Source organism: Melozone crissalis, unplaced genomic scaffold (genome assembly GCF_028551555.1).
Source record: "Melozone crissalis strain CALT ecotype California unplaced genomic scaffold, PUWL_Pcris_2 ptg000042l_1, whole genome shotgun sequence".
NCBI classification, from domain to species: domain Eukaryota; kingdom Metazoa; phylum Chordata; class Aves; order Passeriformes; family Passerellidae; genus Melozone; species Melozone crissalis.
The window spans coordinates 17030778-17044394 of NW_026535820.1; the positions used below are offsets into that span (position 1 = coordinate 17030778).

The window sequence follows — 13617 nt, forward strand, 5'->3', positions numbered from 1 at the left end:
GCTAATGGCCAAACATATGCACACAGTTCCGGAGAAAACAAAGGAATACACAAGTATTAAATACTAACAGCTGCTCTGTTCAGGCAGCAGACACATGCTGTCCTGTTTTATAAAAATTAATTGGAAAGACTTCTACTCAAAATAATCATGCCACTTGAATTTTTAAGAGCCAATTCAAAATGTTTTACTTTCAGAGGAATGACTTCCTACAGAGTTCAGATCTACATTTGGTTATAAAAATACCTGCTCTGTATTGCCACACAGCAGGAAATTTAAAGCCCAAAGAGATCACCATAAATCCACCAGTTCTAACCCAGTCCTTTCTGGAGAGTCAGAACAAATTCATGTAAATAGTAAAGAAAAATCTTTTTCTGAATGTTGTTGAAATACTTTGAGCATGGAGAGCCTGTAGATTATTTCCCTCATGTTCTTGCTCCAGTGTACAAAGAAAACAATTATATGAACCTTTCTTATAGAAGCAGGGTGTTAGTGGCAAATTAAAACAGGTGAGCTTAATGGTTTTGTGTATGGAAGGTGAGGTAGGATGCCCAAACTGGTGCATATAAACATTATTTGTCCCTTGTTTCTACATTATGGGCTCTTGATTGAGGCCCTGTTAGTCTTTCAATTTTTACAACAAATAGCAGCTTTGAGCTTTCACAAGCAGGTCATACATTTTTAACCTCTAATAATTTTTGCTGATCTACTTTGGAGGGGCCCTCCAGTTTTCCTGCATTGTTTATTTCTGCATGAAGCCACTTTACAGACCAATTGCATTTGTGAAATATTTTTTTCTATATGTTCCTCTATTTACATGCACATGTATCTAGCTATATTGTCAACAAATGATTTATCCAGATAGTTATGAAGTTCCTTTGTACTTTCAAGCTTGTGGTGAGAATCAAATAATCAGCAAGGCCATAGTTAACCTGTGGCAAACATATCAGCCTCAATAAACACCCTTTGTGTTACTGCTCTCCCCAGTTCTTGTCACTTACAGTAATCAAAACCCCTTGTAAAACATATTTTGAAGGCGTATTTTTCTTTCATAATTTCAGCAGTAAATATTTTCTCACAGGTGTCAAGCAGCTTGATGCATTATGTGATTTGAAGTGAGACTATTTAAAGAAAACTTGTCAGCAACATTTTGTACTTTTCTACTTCCATTTGGGATTTTTGGCTTTATATGTATTCTATACGTAGCATTTCAACAGTTTTCACTTTGTTCTTTCTGTAGTCCTTTGCTACAGAAATGGAAAGGCCATTCAGCAGAATTGAGCTGCAGAGGCTTTATTTTGGTTGTTAGGCATCACTTTTGTGTTTCAGTTTGAAATCTACATTTCTTGCCCCTCTTTTTGTTCCTTGACTTAGAGTGGGGAACCTCTTGTTTAAATTCTAGTGACAAAAATGTCAGCAGACCCCACTGGTGACAGGTCTTTTTTCTGACATGAAATACAAGTTTATGTAGCCAGATTGTCCAGGTAATCATTTAGAGGAGACTAAGACCTAGCTTTGCACTCCCTGCTTTGAAAGGTCATCACAGCTGCAATGCCCAGTAGTTGAGGTAAACAGAAAGGAAGGCATGAGAAACAAAGGCCTGGTGGGCTGATGGTTGGGTACAACCCATGAAGGCAGACGAGAACTCAGCAGGAGGTTATGAAGCAGCCACAGCAGAGTTGTGAATCTCCCACTCCTGGCATTAATAAAAACTGCAAACAATGAATTCTTGTGCAGATGTCCCTTTTGGCCTGTTTTCACACCTTCTGTACATTTTTAGATGGGAGTACTACTTCATGGTCTAAGAAACCATTGTCTCCTGACAGCCATGTGTCAGTCACATATGAAGGAATTTGCTTCACCAGTGCCTTTCAGCAAGCTGCTTAAATTGCCCATGCATTGGTTCTCACATCTGTTGATGGAATTGTAATACCCAATAATTTTGTGCATTAACATTAGTGGCTATGCTACATGAAGTTGTTTGGTGACCTACAATTGCCAAAGCATTTTGACTTTCTGTCACTGGAATAGACCAAGCAGGACATGTCCATGGGAGCAGCTCTGTCAGCAGTGCACATACACACCATACCTACAAAGATGGTGAGCTCCTTCTCTTGCATTTACGCCTACTTAGCTACTGATGCCTTTGTCCCAAATTATTTCACTTCCTTATGTTTGGAGAGTTTAATCATGTCTTCTGGAGCACAGTGCTCTGTTCTTTACAAAACTCTTCTCTGAGGCTTGCACACATAGAGGTGGCAATTGGCTTTTAAAAGAAACAGTATGATCTGCAGCATATATCAAAAGTCAGAAAAAACCCTAGAAACCATATTGAGAGACAGATGCTACCTCAGATATCCAGTTTTTATTTCTGGATACTAGCTTTTCATCTGTGAAATGTGTTTTGGTCTGACAACTTTTGCTGCTCACTCAAGAAAATAACTAGCTGTGCCATTTAATTTAGAGAATTTAATTTGCAAGAAAAGCCATTGTGTCTATTTGTATAAACCTGAAGTGAAGGGTTCATCTTCTTTTAAGGGTGTACTCAGGCAGTATGTTTATTTAGGTACACTCCAGCATTATCTGGAGACAACAGCAAAATAATGCCACACGCTTAAATAATCTTCAGTCTAGTCTTTGCCTTAATTTGTTCTATAGTCATGAACATTAATTTAAGTGAATGGGATACCAGTTGATATGAATGGAAGATTCTTCACATTTTGATGTGTAAAACTGTAAAGCAGACATAAAAAGTATGCTCTAGTCATTTGGTGAGATTATTTCCTGTAGCCAACATTTAAAGAAAATTTAAGGGACTGGGAGCTGTTGACCAACTAGACTTTGTGCTGTAATGAAATGAGCAACCCAGGAATGTATGTGTTACCTCCTGGTACTTAAGGAAATAAGCAGCATGCAGCTGAATTATTTTTCTGTTATTGCTTACCATTAGGTTTTCCATTCTTCCACTTACTTCTGGAAACTTGGGGCATTTATTTGGTATACATATTCTTTACAAATTAATTTATAATATGTTCCTATTTGGAGACTTGTTAATAAAGGTATGTGAGTTGGAAAACACTCTTGACAATTATAGATTCCTCGAAGCAGTGACTACCAGAATCTGCTCCCACTACAGGAAGTGGCAGCTCTGCAAGCAAAACACTGCATTGCAGATAAAGGGAGACATCAAAGTCAAGATTCTGTGTGTGTAATGGTAACCACAGGAGTAACTTACAAATCTTAACTTCAACAAGATTTTCATTAAAGTAACAGCTTAATATCAAATTTAATAACTCTCCTCTTTTTAAAAGTGTTTTTGGACTCTGAAAACACTGCTGCCTTTCTGAAAGCACAGTGCCTTTTAAAACCATACATTGGGTGACTTATCCTGTACTGACTCACAGTTAATTGTTCTACAAACATGTTTTGTGAGGCAGAGAGCTACGTACAAGGCAAGTACCTTAAAGTGAGTTGCATAATTTTAGCCATTATGAGTTTTGCATGGCAATAACCAGGATAATACAGTGTGAAAATCTGTGCTTTTACTGCAGGCCATTTCTTCAGAGCTCATTTACCAGGCACAGCACAAGGAGAAACAATCTTCTATTTTTTCAGTACACTTCCCCATTTTTCAGTTCATTAGCATTTCTTCTCAAATGCTATTTTCTACTGCAATTCATCCAGCAAGCATTCCTCAGCTTTTCTTTCCATTCCTTTCATTCTGATAGCTCTTGCACTCACCTATTTTTAGAGGGGTTGTACGTATACAAGCACATATAAATACGCCTTCTATCTCACATCTCTTTACTTTTTGTGCCTTTCATTTGGGTTCAACCTACGTTTTCTTCTTAGATTCTTAAGCTTCAAATCATACAAAGCACAGAAAAAAGTAGTTCATCATATGGAGATGCCAGAAGCTAACCATGCTATGTCTGGGTGACTCAGTATTGAAAAGGATGACTGACAAAAGCATTTATAATGTCAAATTTTCCCTGTAATTGGAAGCAGGAGATAATTTCCTGTGGCTTGTTCTTTTCTTCTCTGTGGCCTGCTGACAGTACCACACGATGATGTTTTATAGTTGGGTCATAAGGTGGGCTGAGTATTCCTGAGGACTAAAGTATAACCAAATGCTGCCTCCATCTTTAGGGGTTTCTTGCTTGGAGCCCAGAGCTTTGTTGGCTGCTGCCATGTGCTCTTACAGCATATGTTTGAGATAGTATCCTCAAATTTTGTTTGAGGATGACTAACCCTCCTCCATTGATTACAGAAAGACAGCCTAGAGTACACAACCAATTTTTGTCCACCTGAAGTTGTGAGATGAGTAACCACACTGCTCCACAAATGCTATGGGTCTTACTCAAGTCAAGTGGGTACTACCAGTGCTACTGGCTGATTTTGTATGCATCCAAGTCTGTCTAGCCATTCCATTTGCTTAAAATCAAATAGGTCCATGTATTTTGTAACTTTCTGTGGGTTCCCAAATGAAAAATAATGAGTTCTCCTATCCTAATAGTAAAAGCCTTAACATTTCTGTCTGGATTTGGTGGTGGCATGTGCTCCTGTAAGCACAGCTATGCATGAAATGAAGATGCATGTGACAGTGTTACGGTGCTTGTTGGTGCCAGCCAGGGTTGTTTTGTTCATTGCTGCTACAGGGCATTCACAAAAAACCTCATTGGTGTTGCCCACTGAAACACAGGAGATTCATGTTCTCCATATAGAAGCCAAATTTTGTTCTCCAACAGGTCTCTATGCCTTAATAAGTTTCTGAAACTGCAGTTTTGTTTTCAAATTACTACTTGATGCAAACACTTTCTGCAATTGTTGCGAATTTGTTATAGCTGGGAATGTCTACATTTTATTTACACAGAAGTAAATCCAATGGAAACATGGCATATTATGCCCAAGAGTTCAAACATGCACAGGAATTCCCCAGCAGAGAGAATGACATAGGCCCTTACCTCAACAAAAGCCTTGATCAGGCAGCTGGGTCATACAATGAGCAAATGCAAAGAGCCACATGCAATAATCACTGTTGTCCAGATTGTGAAGCCATTCCATTGAATCTAATCCCTGCTTGAGGCACAGGGGTCTCTTTGATCACACTCCAGCCCTTTCTTCTCCGACTTGAGCCTATCCCAGCTGAAGCCCACCCTATCACTACACTCCATTTTAGCATACAGATAAATTAAAAGATATGATACCAGAACCTGACATTTGGGAATTTGCAGTCTTTGGTTTTCAAAAAATTAGAAAATTCCTTTGCTTTGTAAATGTAAATGACTCTAAACTGTGTCTCTTCGTTGCAGCGCTGAGCAGCTTCTATTGTACCTGTCTAGAAAATTTGACTCTATCACAGGAGAAATGAGGACACCTGTTCTAGGCAACAAAATGCTATCTATGGTTTCATTGCTAGGGGACTCCATAACTGAAAAGACAGGCATAGGATAAATGCATTTACTTGGTAGGATAAGATGTTATAAAATGCCCTTCATGGCCCTGGGGTGGAGGCTATAGGGCAAATGTAAATTTCCTAGCTGCAGGAAGCAGGGTATTTGCCTTGGGCAACTGCAGAGAGGCTAGAGTCAGCCACACAAAACATCAGCAGTCAGAACTGACTTTCTAGAGCTCAGTTTCCTCAGATCTAAGAGGAGAAACTAGGAATGAAATCTGCTTATAGTCTCAGCAACGCTGGGATGTAAGCACGGATGTTTTGATTTGGGTCACCGCATCATGTCTAATGCAGAAAGCCGTTTCTACTGGAAATTGATAGATCAGAGGAAGTTCATCCTATTCAAAGTTACACTGAAGGGTTTAAGCTCAGCTGCACGACTGTCTTCACAAATAAAAAGGAGGCCAGCACTCAGTGCCTCTCAGAGATGCACACGTGAGAGGGCCCTCTGAGGGAACAGAAGAATAGGCAGGAAGGGGTGTGCAAAGCTATCTTAAGACTAATTGCTGTTTGCAGCTGCACATAGACACGTGCTTAATTATCTGCTATATGCATGCAAATTTGGTTGCTGTCACTAGCGTCCAGATGTTCCCTTCCATTATACTGAGTACAACAAACAAAAGAAAAAGGGTCAGAGAGCAAAATAAAAAGGGCCAGGAGTGGCAGCTTCGTGATGTTTTCCCTCCTGGCATATACTCAGCTTGGCTGACCACTTTCCTGAACTCCCCATGGCAGACAGAGATTTGTAAACTCACAGACTTACATCTGGTCAGGAAAGAGGGAAGCCTGGGAAAAGCCTTTCCCCTCAGCACTGGGGAAGGGGTGTAGGCAGCCACTCAGCCCCACTGCCCTCCCCTGGCCTGAGCAGAGGTTGGGACACCCTGGATGCCACACAGCAGCAGCCCAGGAGGGCAGTGCTGAGTCTGGGGTTCAAGGGGTCAGGGCCTGTGTTCCTTGTTGTAACCACATAAATCGTCCACACTAAACCACAATAAAATAGTCTAGTCAAATTAACAACAGTTTCCAACAGCTTCTCTGCTGTAGACACTTCCCTTGGCAGGGGTAAGTACTCTCTGAGCAGTACCAAGGCTTGCTTTTTCCTGCATTACTTTTCTTCTTCAACTATAAGATCTTTCTATCCGCCCTCTAGGCTTGTATCTCATTTTTAAGCATTTTTTTGCACTGATATAAACCAACCCTTATATTTTTTCACAGAAAGTGAACTGTAGTATTCCTAGTTTTAACTCTTTGCAGCAAAGTCCTTTTTATAGGGTCTCTGAGTTGTGTCCCCAACATTTAAAGCACACAAAACTACACAAACCCAACTAGATCCTCTTCTCCTATCTGCCTAAATCCAGGAACAATACAGTAATGTTGATTTATTCTGATCAGGCACCTGGCCTTTATTCTGTTTGATGGCATGCAGTGTCTCTTTGAAATATTTAACCTGTTCATTCCATTTTAATTAAATAACAGTAATGACCAGTAGTGGTTTTGTGGTGTCTGTTTCGAATTAAATTTGTGCTGAGCATATATGTCATGTTGATTCGTTTCATCTTTTATGATAAATGCAATATACATAGATTCAGGGATCAAATGTCCTCTTAAGTGGCTCTGATTTGGGAACATTACCTTCCTCTACCATGCCAATATCAAGTTACAAGAGTCTGACTAAATACAATGATCAGTCCGAAATTTGGTACTACTCTTCTGCATGCAGGAATAATGAAATTGCTGGAGGAGTTTTCTTTCCTTTTGGCCTGGTAAAGGCATAGTGGGATGACTGCAGCTACTTTTGATTTTGAGCAGCATAGGAAACAGCTGAACCACAGTGGGGTCTTTGGCATCCAGGTTGAATGGCTCAGAGCAGGCATTGAGACCTCCTCCCAGCACTGCCTTCGCCAGTGACACTCCTCAGGAGCACGGCTGATCTGCCTGGTGTCCTTGCTTCCACTCTTCTTGCTGATGCAAATACCCTTTGTGTTTGTGTAAAGTTTCCATTTATGTATATTTGCATTAGACGGATTATCTTAGGTTTTATGGAGACCATGTCCTGCCCTTTATTACATAACAAACACATTTAATCTGCAGTAACAATTCTCTATAAACCATGGCAATATTTTAGAATACATTTTTTTATAACCAGTAGGTAAGATTTACTGCATGTTTTAATAAGGTGTATGAACCAAAGTCCTGTGAACTGGTTCAGTCTTTCCACTAAGCCCCTGAACTTTGGATTATGCCTATGTGTTTCCCTGGAGAATTGCTCAGAGTGTTTTTAGCTTCTTTACTGCTTAGGTTGATGGCCCTGGGGACATGTCATTACCTTTGATTTAAATGAATGCAAAAAAGGGAAAGGTAGGACTTTATTACTGAACTGACACCTTGTTCTCAGGTAAATTTTATTAGCTGAATTCCTTGACCTCACCACAGGAGTCAGTGCCTGGGCCTATTACTGGTTCTCTAGGTTTGTAGTATTAGGAAAGCAATTCTGATCAGAAAGTAATCAGGATCTAGAATTAAGATTTATGGTCAGGTGCTGTTACCCAACTATACAACCCCTCTATTAAGTAATAGCTCATGCTGATAGATTTTAGCTTATTATACTAATAATTAACCCTGTTAATTAAAACTGTGTCAGCAAGAGCTGGCTGGCCACAAAATCATTTATTTCTCTATCCTTTAAAATGTTTTTCTTTGTTACGTCTTCAGGCATCAAAAAATAACCTGAACAATCCTTTCTGGATTGAAATTCTAATAGTTCTTTTCCATATTGCCTTAGTTTTGGCCAGTTCAGAGTTAATTTTTTGCAGTAGCTGAGGGAGCATGGCTCAAGGGGCATGGCAGGAAGTTATTCCATACCATCTCAGGTCACTGCCAGGACCAGGGGTAAGGGACTGGCTTCTGTGGGAAAGGACAGGGCTTCTGGTTAAAAAAAAAACCCGTGGTTCATTGTCTTGGGAGTCCCTGGTGAGCATCTCTGCACATGAATCGACCTCTCTTTGTATTATTTGAATAATACTGTCATTATTCATATTGTTGCTATTACTGTTAATTTTCTTATCTCATTGCTGTTTCCAGTAAATTGTTCTTTTCTCAACCTGCGATCTTCACCTTTTGTGCCCTAATTCTCAATTTCCTCTGCTGGACCAGGAAGGGGCAAGCATCTGTGTAGTTTGGGAGAGTCTCAGTGGGTGCACTGAACTGTGAAGCACCATTCCTAAACCATGATACATATTATTTTAAACATTACTGACACAACTATGAATGCAATTATTCATTCTTACCAGTGCAAAGTCCTCCTGTGACAGAACTCTTAGACACAGGCTCCCACACAATGGAGAAATCTGTTGTTGCTCCCAATTTAAATATAACTGAACAGAGACAAAAGGCCATGATGCCAACTACCTTTCTTTTTATTGTGTGTGACAATGCAGCAGTGTTCCATCTTTCTCAACGAGTGAGCGACACCTTAACAAAGAAACTGTTTCTCATGGAACATTTCACATGGGCTTCACATTTGGAACAACCTGTAGGAAACATAGTAACTGGCTGAGGTGTAAAGTAATGATAGGAGTGTGTTAAAAAAGATCTTATGCTCTCAGCTGCAAAGCAGGAGACACAGCACATACAATCTGACCAACAGGTCACAGTTTGGTTTTATTGCTACAGAGGATCCCTCAAACTGACAGAACATAAAAAATCATTGGTTATTTTGCTTGCAATTCTTTATACTCAGACGGTGCTTCATTGCAGCTCAGGCAATGACTAGCCTCTTGCAATTTTAAGATGTCTGGGCCAGCTGCACAAAGGATGTTTATGTTTCTGCCTTGCAGCCATAATGTCTCCAGTGAAGCTACAATATTGTATTATAGCACCATACCCTTTAACATCCCTTTTGCCAGGGATGTCCATTTAATGTATTTTTAGAAAATGCAGACAGATTTACAGAAGGTTGTGTCCTAAACTTCCTTACATCATTAGAGAAAGATGCAGGAGGTTTTTGGTTTTTTTAAATGAGGAAACCACAAAGAGAATGGTAATAGGCAAAGAGCATGGGAAGAGTCCATTACAAAACCATAACACATTTATACTGTTTTCACTATGTCTGCATTTTCAAGGCTATTTTATGAAGGGCAGAAAGGAAGGAGAAAGGAGAAAATGCCCCAAATAGTAATAATAAAAAAACTTTATATTAAAATATCCATGGAGGACTTATGAAGAGGCAAAGAGGATGGAAAGCTAAAATGAACTGGCTCACAAGTGACTCAAAGAAGTGGTTACAAAACCACAGAAAGTTAGCTTGCACAATTCATGTTGCTGGTGACAGCATGAAAGGTCAATGGTTCTGTGTTTTAAAGGCTAAGGTACAGAAAGAATGCTAAAAGTTTTAGTTGGAAGTTTTTGTTATTAGAAGCTTAAGTTACAGTCATTTATAAGCATTGAAAAGGCAGTATGTTTTCCTTTTTTATATACATACCCGCTTTTTTTTCTACAATGAATGTGCATTTCCTTCTACAGTGCCCTGTGATCTATTTCATTTTACTTGCTCTCAGTTCCCAGTGTTAGGCTTTCTGTCTTTCAGCTGCCAATAATCTAGCTGTGGTTTGTAGTTATAATAAATGGAAACTCACAGACCTTGGTGTCATCCACCTCAGATAACATGATCCTATTAAATCTAATCCAAATTAACTGGATGAGAATCCTTTGCCCTTGATACTCATATGGACAAGAGAGGGATTTGATGCTAACAATACCAATGTGGTTTAGTGTAGAGTGGAAATCTGCTCTCCTTCTGTAATTGATTTGGGATTCAGAAGAATTCTAACACACTGTTAAAGAGTGTGTGTTTTTTAGCCATGTGCTCTTAGTGTACTGAACATGGTATTTGATCAGTAAAATGACTACAGAATAAAATGTTACAGGGAAAGCCTCTGCTGTATATTTTATTCTAACATGGGAATTGCTAGTTTTAGGGGCACACCTGAAATGTTACAGCCAAAACAGGCAAATAGTTCATGCAAGTTATTGTCAAATGGCAACAGTGTGATGAAAGTCTTGGAACTACTACTTCTAACAATTAAAAAAACCCATAACACTGATTTCTTCAATAATAAAAATTCTTCATCGATTGAAACAGAACAACATCTTCCCTCATGTTAAGATCATCCACTGGACTTGATGATCCTTGAGGCTATGAGCCAGATATAGATTTACCTCTGAAAGTACAGAACCTGAAACTCTAGTTGGCTTTTATTCATTGTCCCCACAATGTAAGACAGCCTGACTCTGTGGAAGCAATACAACTGAAAAAAATTGTGGGGGGGGGGAAAAACCAAACAACCACAAAGAACCTTAAAACCAAAGAGACTTTTCTATTTTTTTTTTTGTTGTGCAAAAGTAGTATTGTATTGGAATTAATACTTCCTGATCAATATATCTTATATTTACTCAAGTCCTTATACATTTTTCATTTCTTTTTGTCAGCATTAAAACTACTTATGATAAAATCAAATCAAATGGAAGGGAATGAAATCCAGGACTGGCTCTAGGTTGTAATGCAAAAATCTTTGCCATGGTTTTTGTCTTGGTTTTTCTGACAGCAGTAAGAGAAGAATGAAAAGGCTAGGGAAGGTTACCAGAGAATTGCATGATAAAATTTAATTGTTCCTCCTTTCTCCTTCTGGAAACTTTTAGTGTCAATTAAGCCAGTAAATGAATTGAGTATTTTCACAGTTTTGGTCAACCGAGTATTTGAGCAATTTTTGAGCCTTTATAAATACAAAGGATTCAGTTGTTGCTATCACAAGAGATTGTTTCTGAACCCATCACCTCCAGCCTGATGGGTGCTGCTGTCCCACGTGGCAGGCTGCTGTACAGGAGAATATGTATAATGTAAGGAGAGGGCTCTGCCATTACATGCCAATCCTTTGCTCCCCCTGAGCCCTCAGCCTCAGCATGCATCCCATTCCCACCAAAACTGGCTTTACACCTCAGAAGCCTCTGCATGGACACAGATTTGCCAGTAAAAGAGTTGCCACAAAAGAGAAAGCAACACAAGATTTGGTGTGAACAGCTTTCTGACACTTTTGCTACCCTGGAAAGCTGCAAAGGGATTAATGACCAAAGCCATAAGGACTATTGATCTGGCATCTGCTTCTGTTACTCCAGCTTGCACCTCATTTCAAACACACTGAAGACATGCTGCTGCACTTTGAGAAGGCGGCAGTGGAAAACAGGAGCATTAGGAGTGAAGGAGAATTTGTCTGCCTGCCTTCCTACATCAAGGATCTGCCTTAGAAAATGCTTTCTTCTTTTTTATTTTTTCATTTTGCCAAAGAGGGTTGGCACCAAGGATTTGGGATAAAAAAACCATTACCAAAATGTTGATTCTGAATGACAGTGGAAAAAGAAGCCATGTCGAGTCTATACAGTCCAGCCCTCTTCTCAGAAGAGTAGAGCGAAGTGGGTTCCCTGCCCTCCACTGTGGGTCACAATCAGGTACAAAATAAAAATTTGAATATTGAAGAAAAGAGTTTTGCTGGGTTAGTCCTGTAATTTGTACTACATAATTGTAGCAAATGCAGCTCTGCTATTCTTGATAAAACTTTTCTTCATTTCATTACAAAAAAAAAATTGCCTATTGAAGAGACTCTCTGTCTCTGAAGATGGCAAAAAAATGACCCTCTTTTTGAGATTTTTAGATAATCAAATTGTGATGAGCAGAGATGGAGAGATGATGGATACCTGCTTATTCAGGCAAATCAGCATCTTAAACCTACAGAGATATTTGCACAAAGCAAGCAGGATTTAGCAGCTTCTAAAAAGTACATTAAAAACCCACCAAGTTAAAACACCCAAACAAGAAAAAAGGGTTTTAGGAACATACTGCATTTATTTGGTCCCACAATTCCTAACTTTGTAACAAACCCCCAGAGTTTCACTCTTTAAAGTGCTTCAAACTCCATTTATATTATTATTATTACTTTGAACATCAATGTACATTTCTGTATAAGCAACAAACCAAAGAGATTTCTATTTTTTATAAAATTATATATATTAATGGATCAAATTTGCTCTCAAGATGGCCAACATTAAGGAAAATTTCCAAAATTAAGACACTGGAGTTGCTCAAGTCTCTGCTGTCGTGGGTGAGAGCAGAATTTGGCCCAGTAGGGTATATGCAATTACATTTTCTGCATATATCTCCAAAGGCACAACAGATTACCTCAGAAATCAATAACATTTAAAAGGGAGTTTGTCAAAGCAAATACTTTTTGTTTGCTTTGGCACAGTCCACATCCAGAGGATGCATTTGCTCACCGGCTGTTCAGAAGGAGCAGCCTGATGCTGGTCACCAAAGGGGAATCCAAGCAGCCCAATGTGTGCCCCACGACTGTAACAGCAGAGCTACTTCTCTGGGCACCCTTGCAAATTCACTGCACCATGCACCTCTGAAATCCTCCTGGTGGAGACATGCTTGTCATTGATGGTAATATTCCGAAGACAGCCAAAAAACGGGTCTTCAACGGGAAGCCATGGGGTGTCCAAATTTGCTACAAAACCAAGGTGGAAAGACCAAGTTAATAAGAATTATTTTAAAGAACGTTAATTATGGCAGGGTATTCAAAAGACAGGAAATGATATAGAAGAACATGAATGGATGGGACCTTTGTTTTGGAAAGGAAAACAACATGAAAAAAATAAGCAGCAATAATATTACCTGGAATTTTGCCGAAGTAGAGTAGCTGATACACACGTCTAGGAGGAGAGGGTTGAAGTACAGTGGTATAGTTACTCTGTGTGCCCACCTCTAGCTGCACTGTCTTCTCCTTCTGAGAGACTGCAAAGAAGCAGGTAAATAAGAACTCTTTCTCAAACCTATTAAAGAATCAGCTAGATATGGCGCTATTTTAAAATAGCATCTTTCTAGAAATTTAAGGCACAGAAAAAAACAGATTTTATTTTAATTCAGAGTCAGACTGACAAGCTTAGGTCATCCAGGGCTTAACAGAGCCTACTAAAAAATCCTTATGTAAAGCCTTTAATTAACACAAGACACAATACAAGAGTATTCTCAGACTAAACAGAAGTGAAATGATTAATAAAAAAATTGGAGCTGCAGTGCTCTGTGCCCACCATCCCTTCAAAGCTTCAGAAGAAAT

The 13617-nt window shown here is 39.2% G+C and overlaps 2 protein-coding genes across 2 annotated transcripts in view; both read right to left on the bottom strand.

Moving 5' to 3' along the window:
* The window catches only part of TTC39C (tetratricopeptide repeat domain 39C), a 56377-nt gene extending 43542 nt beyond the window's left edge, over positions 1–12835 (bottom strand). Inside the window, exon 1 of the mRNA XM_054284553.1 lies at positions 12776–12835. The gene's annotated coding sequence lies outside the window, so the exon portion shown is untranslated. The remainder of the gene's footprint in view (positions 1–12775) is intronic.
* Positions 12242–13617, bottom strand: part of LAMA3 (laminin subunit alpha 3) — a 100026-nt gene continuing 98650 nt past the window's right edge. Inside the window, exons 75-76 of the mRNA XM_054284554.1 lie at positions 13176–13295; positions 12242–13008 (exon numbers count right to left, since the gene is read on the bottom strand). Of these exons, the coding sequence (XP_054140529.1) occupies positions 12863–13008; positions 13176–13295 (266 nt within the window). The 3' untranslated portion in view covers positions 12242–12862. The remainder of the gene's footprint in view (positions 13009–13175; positions 13296–13617) is intronic.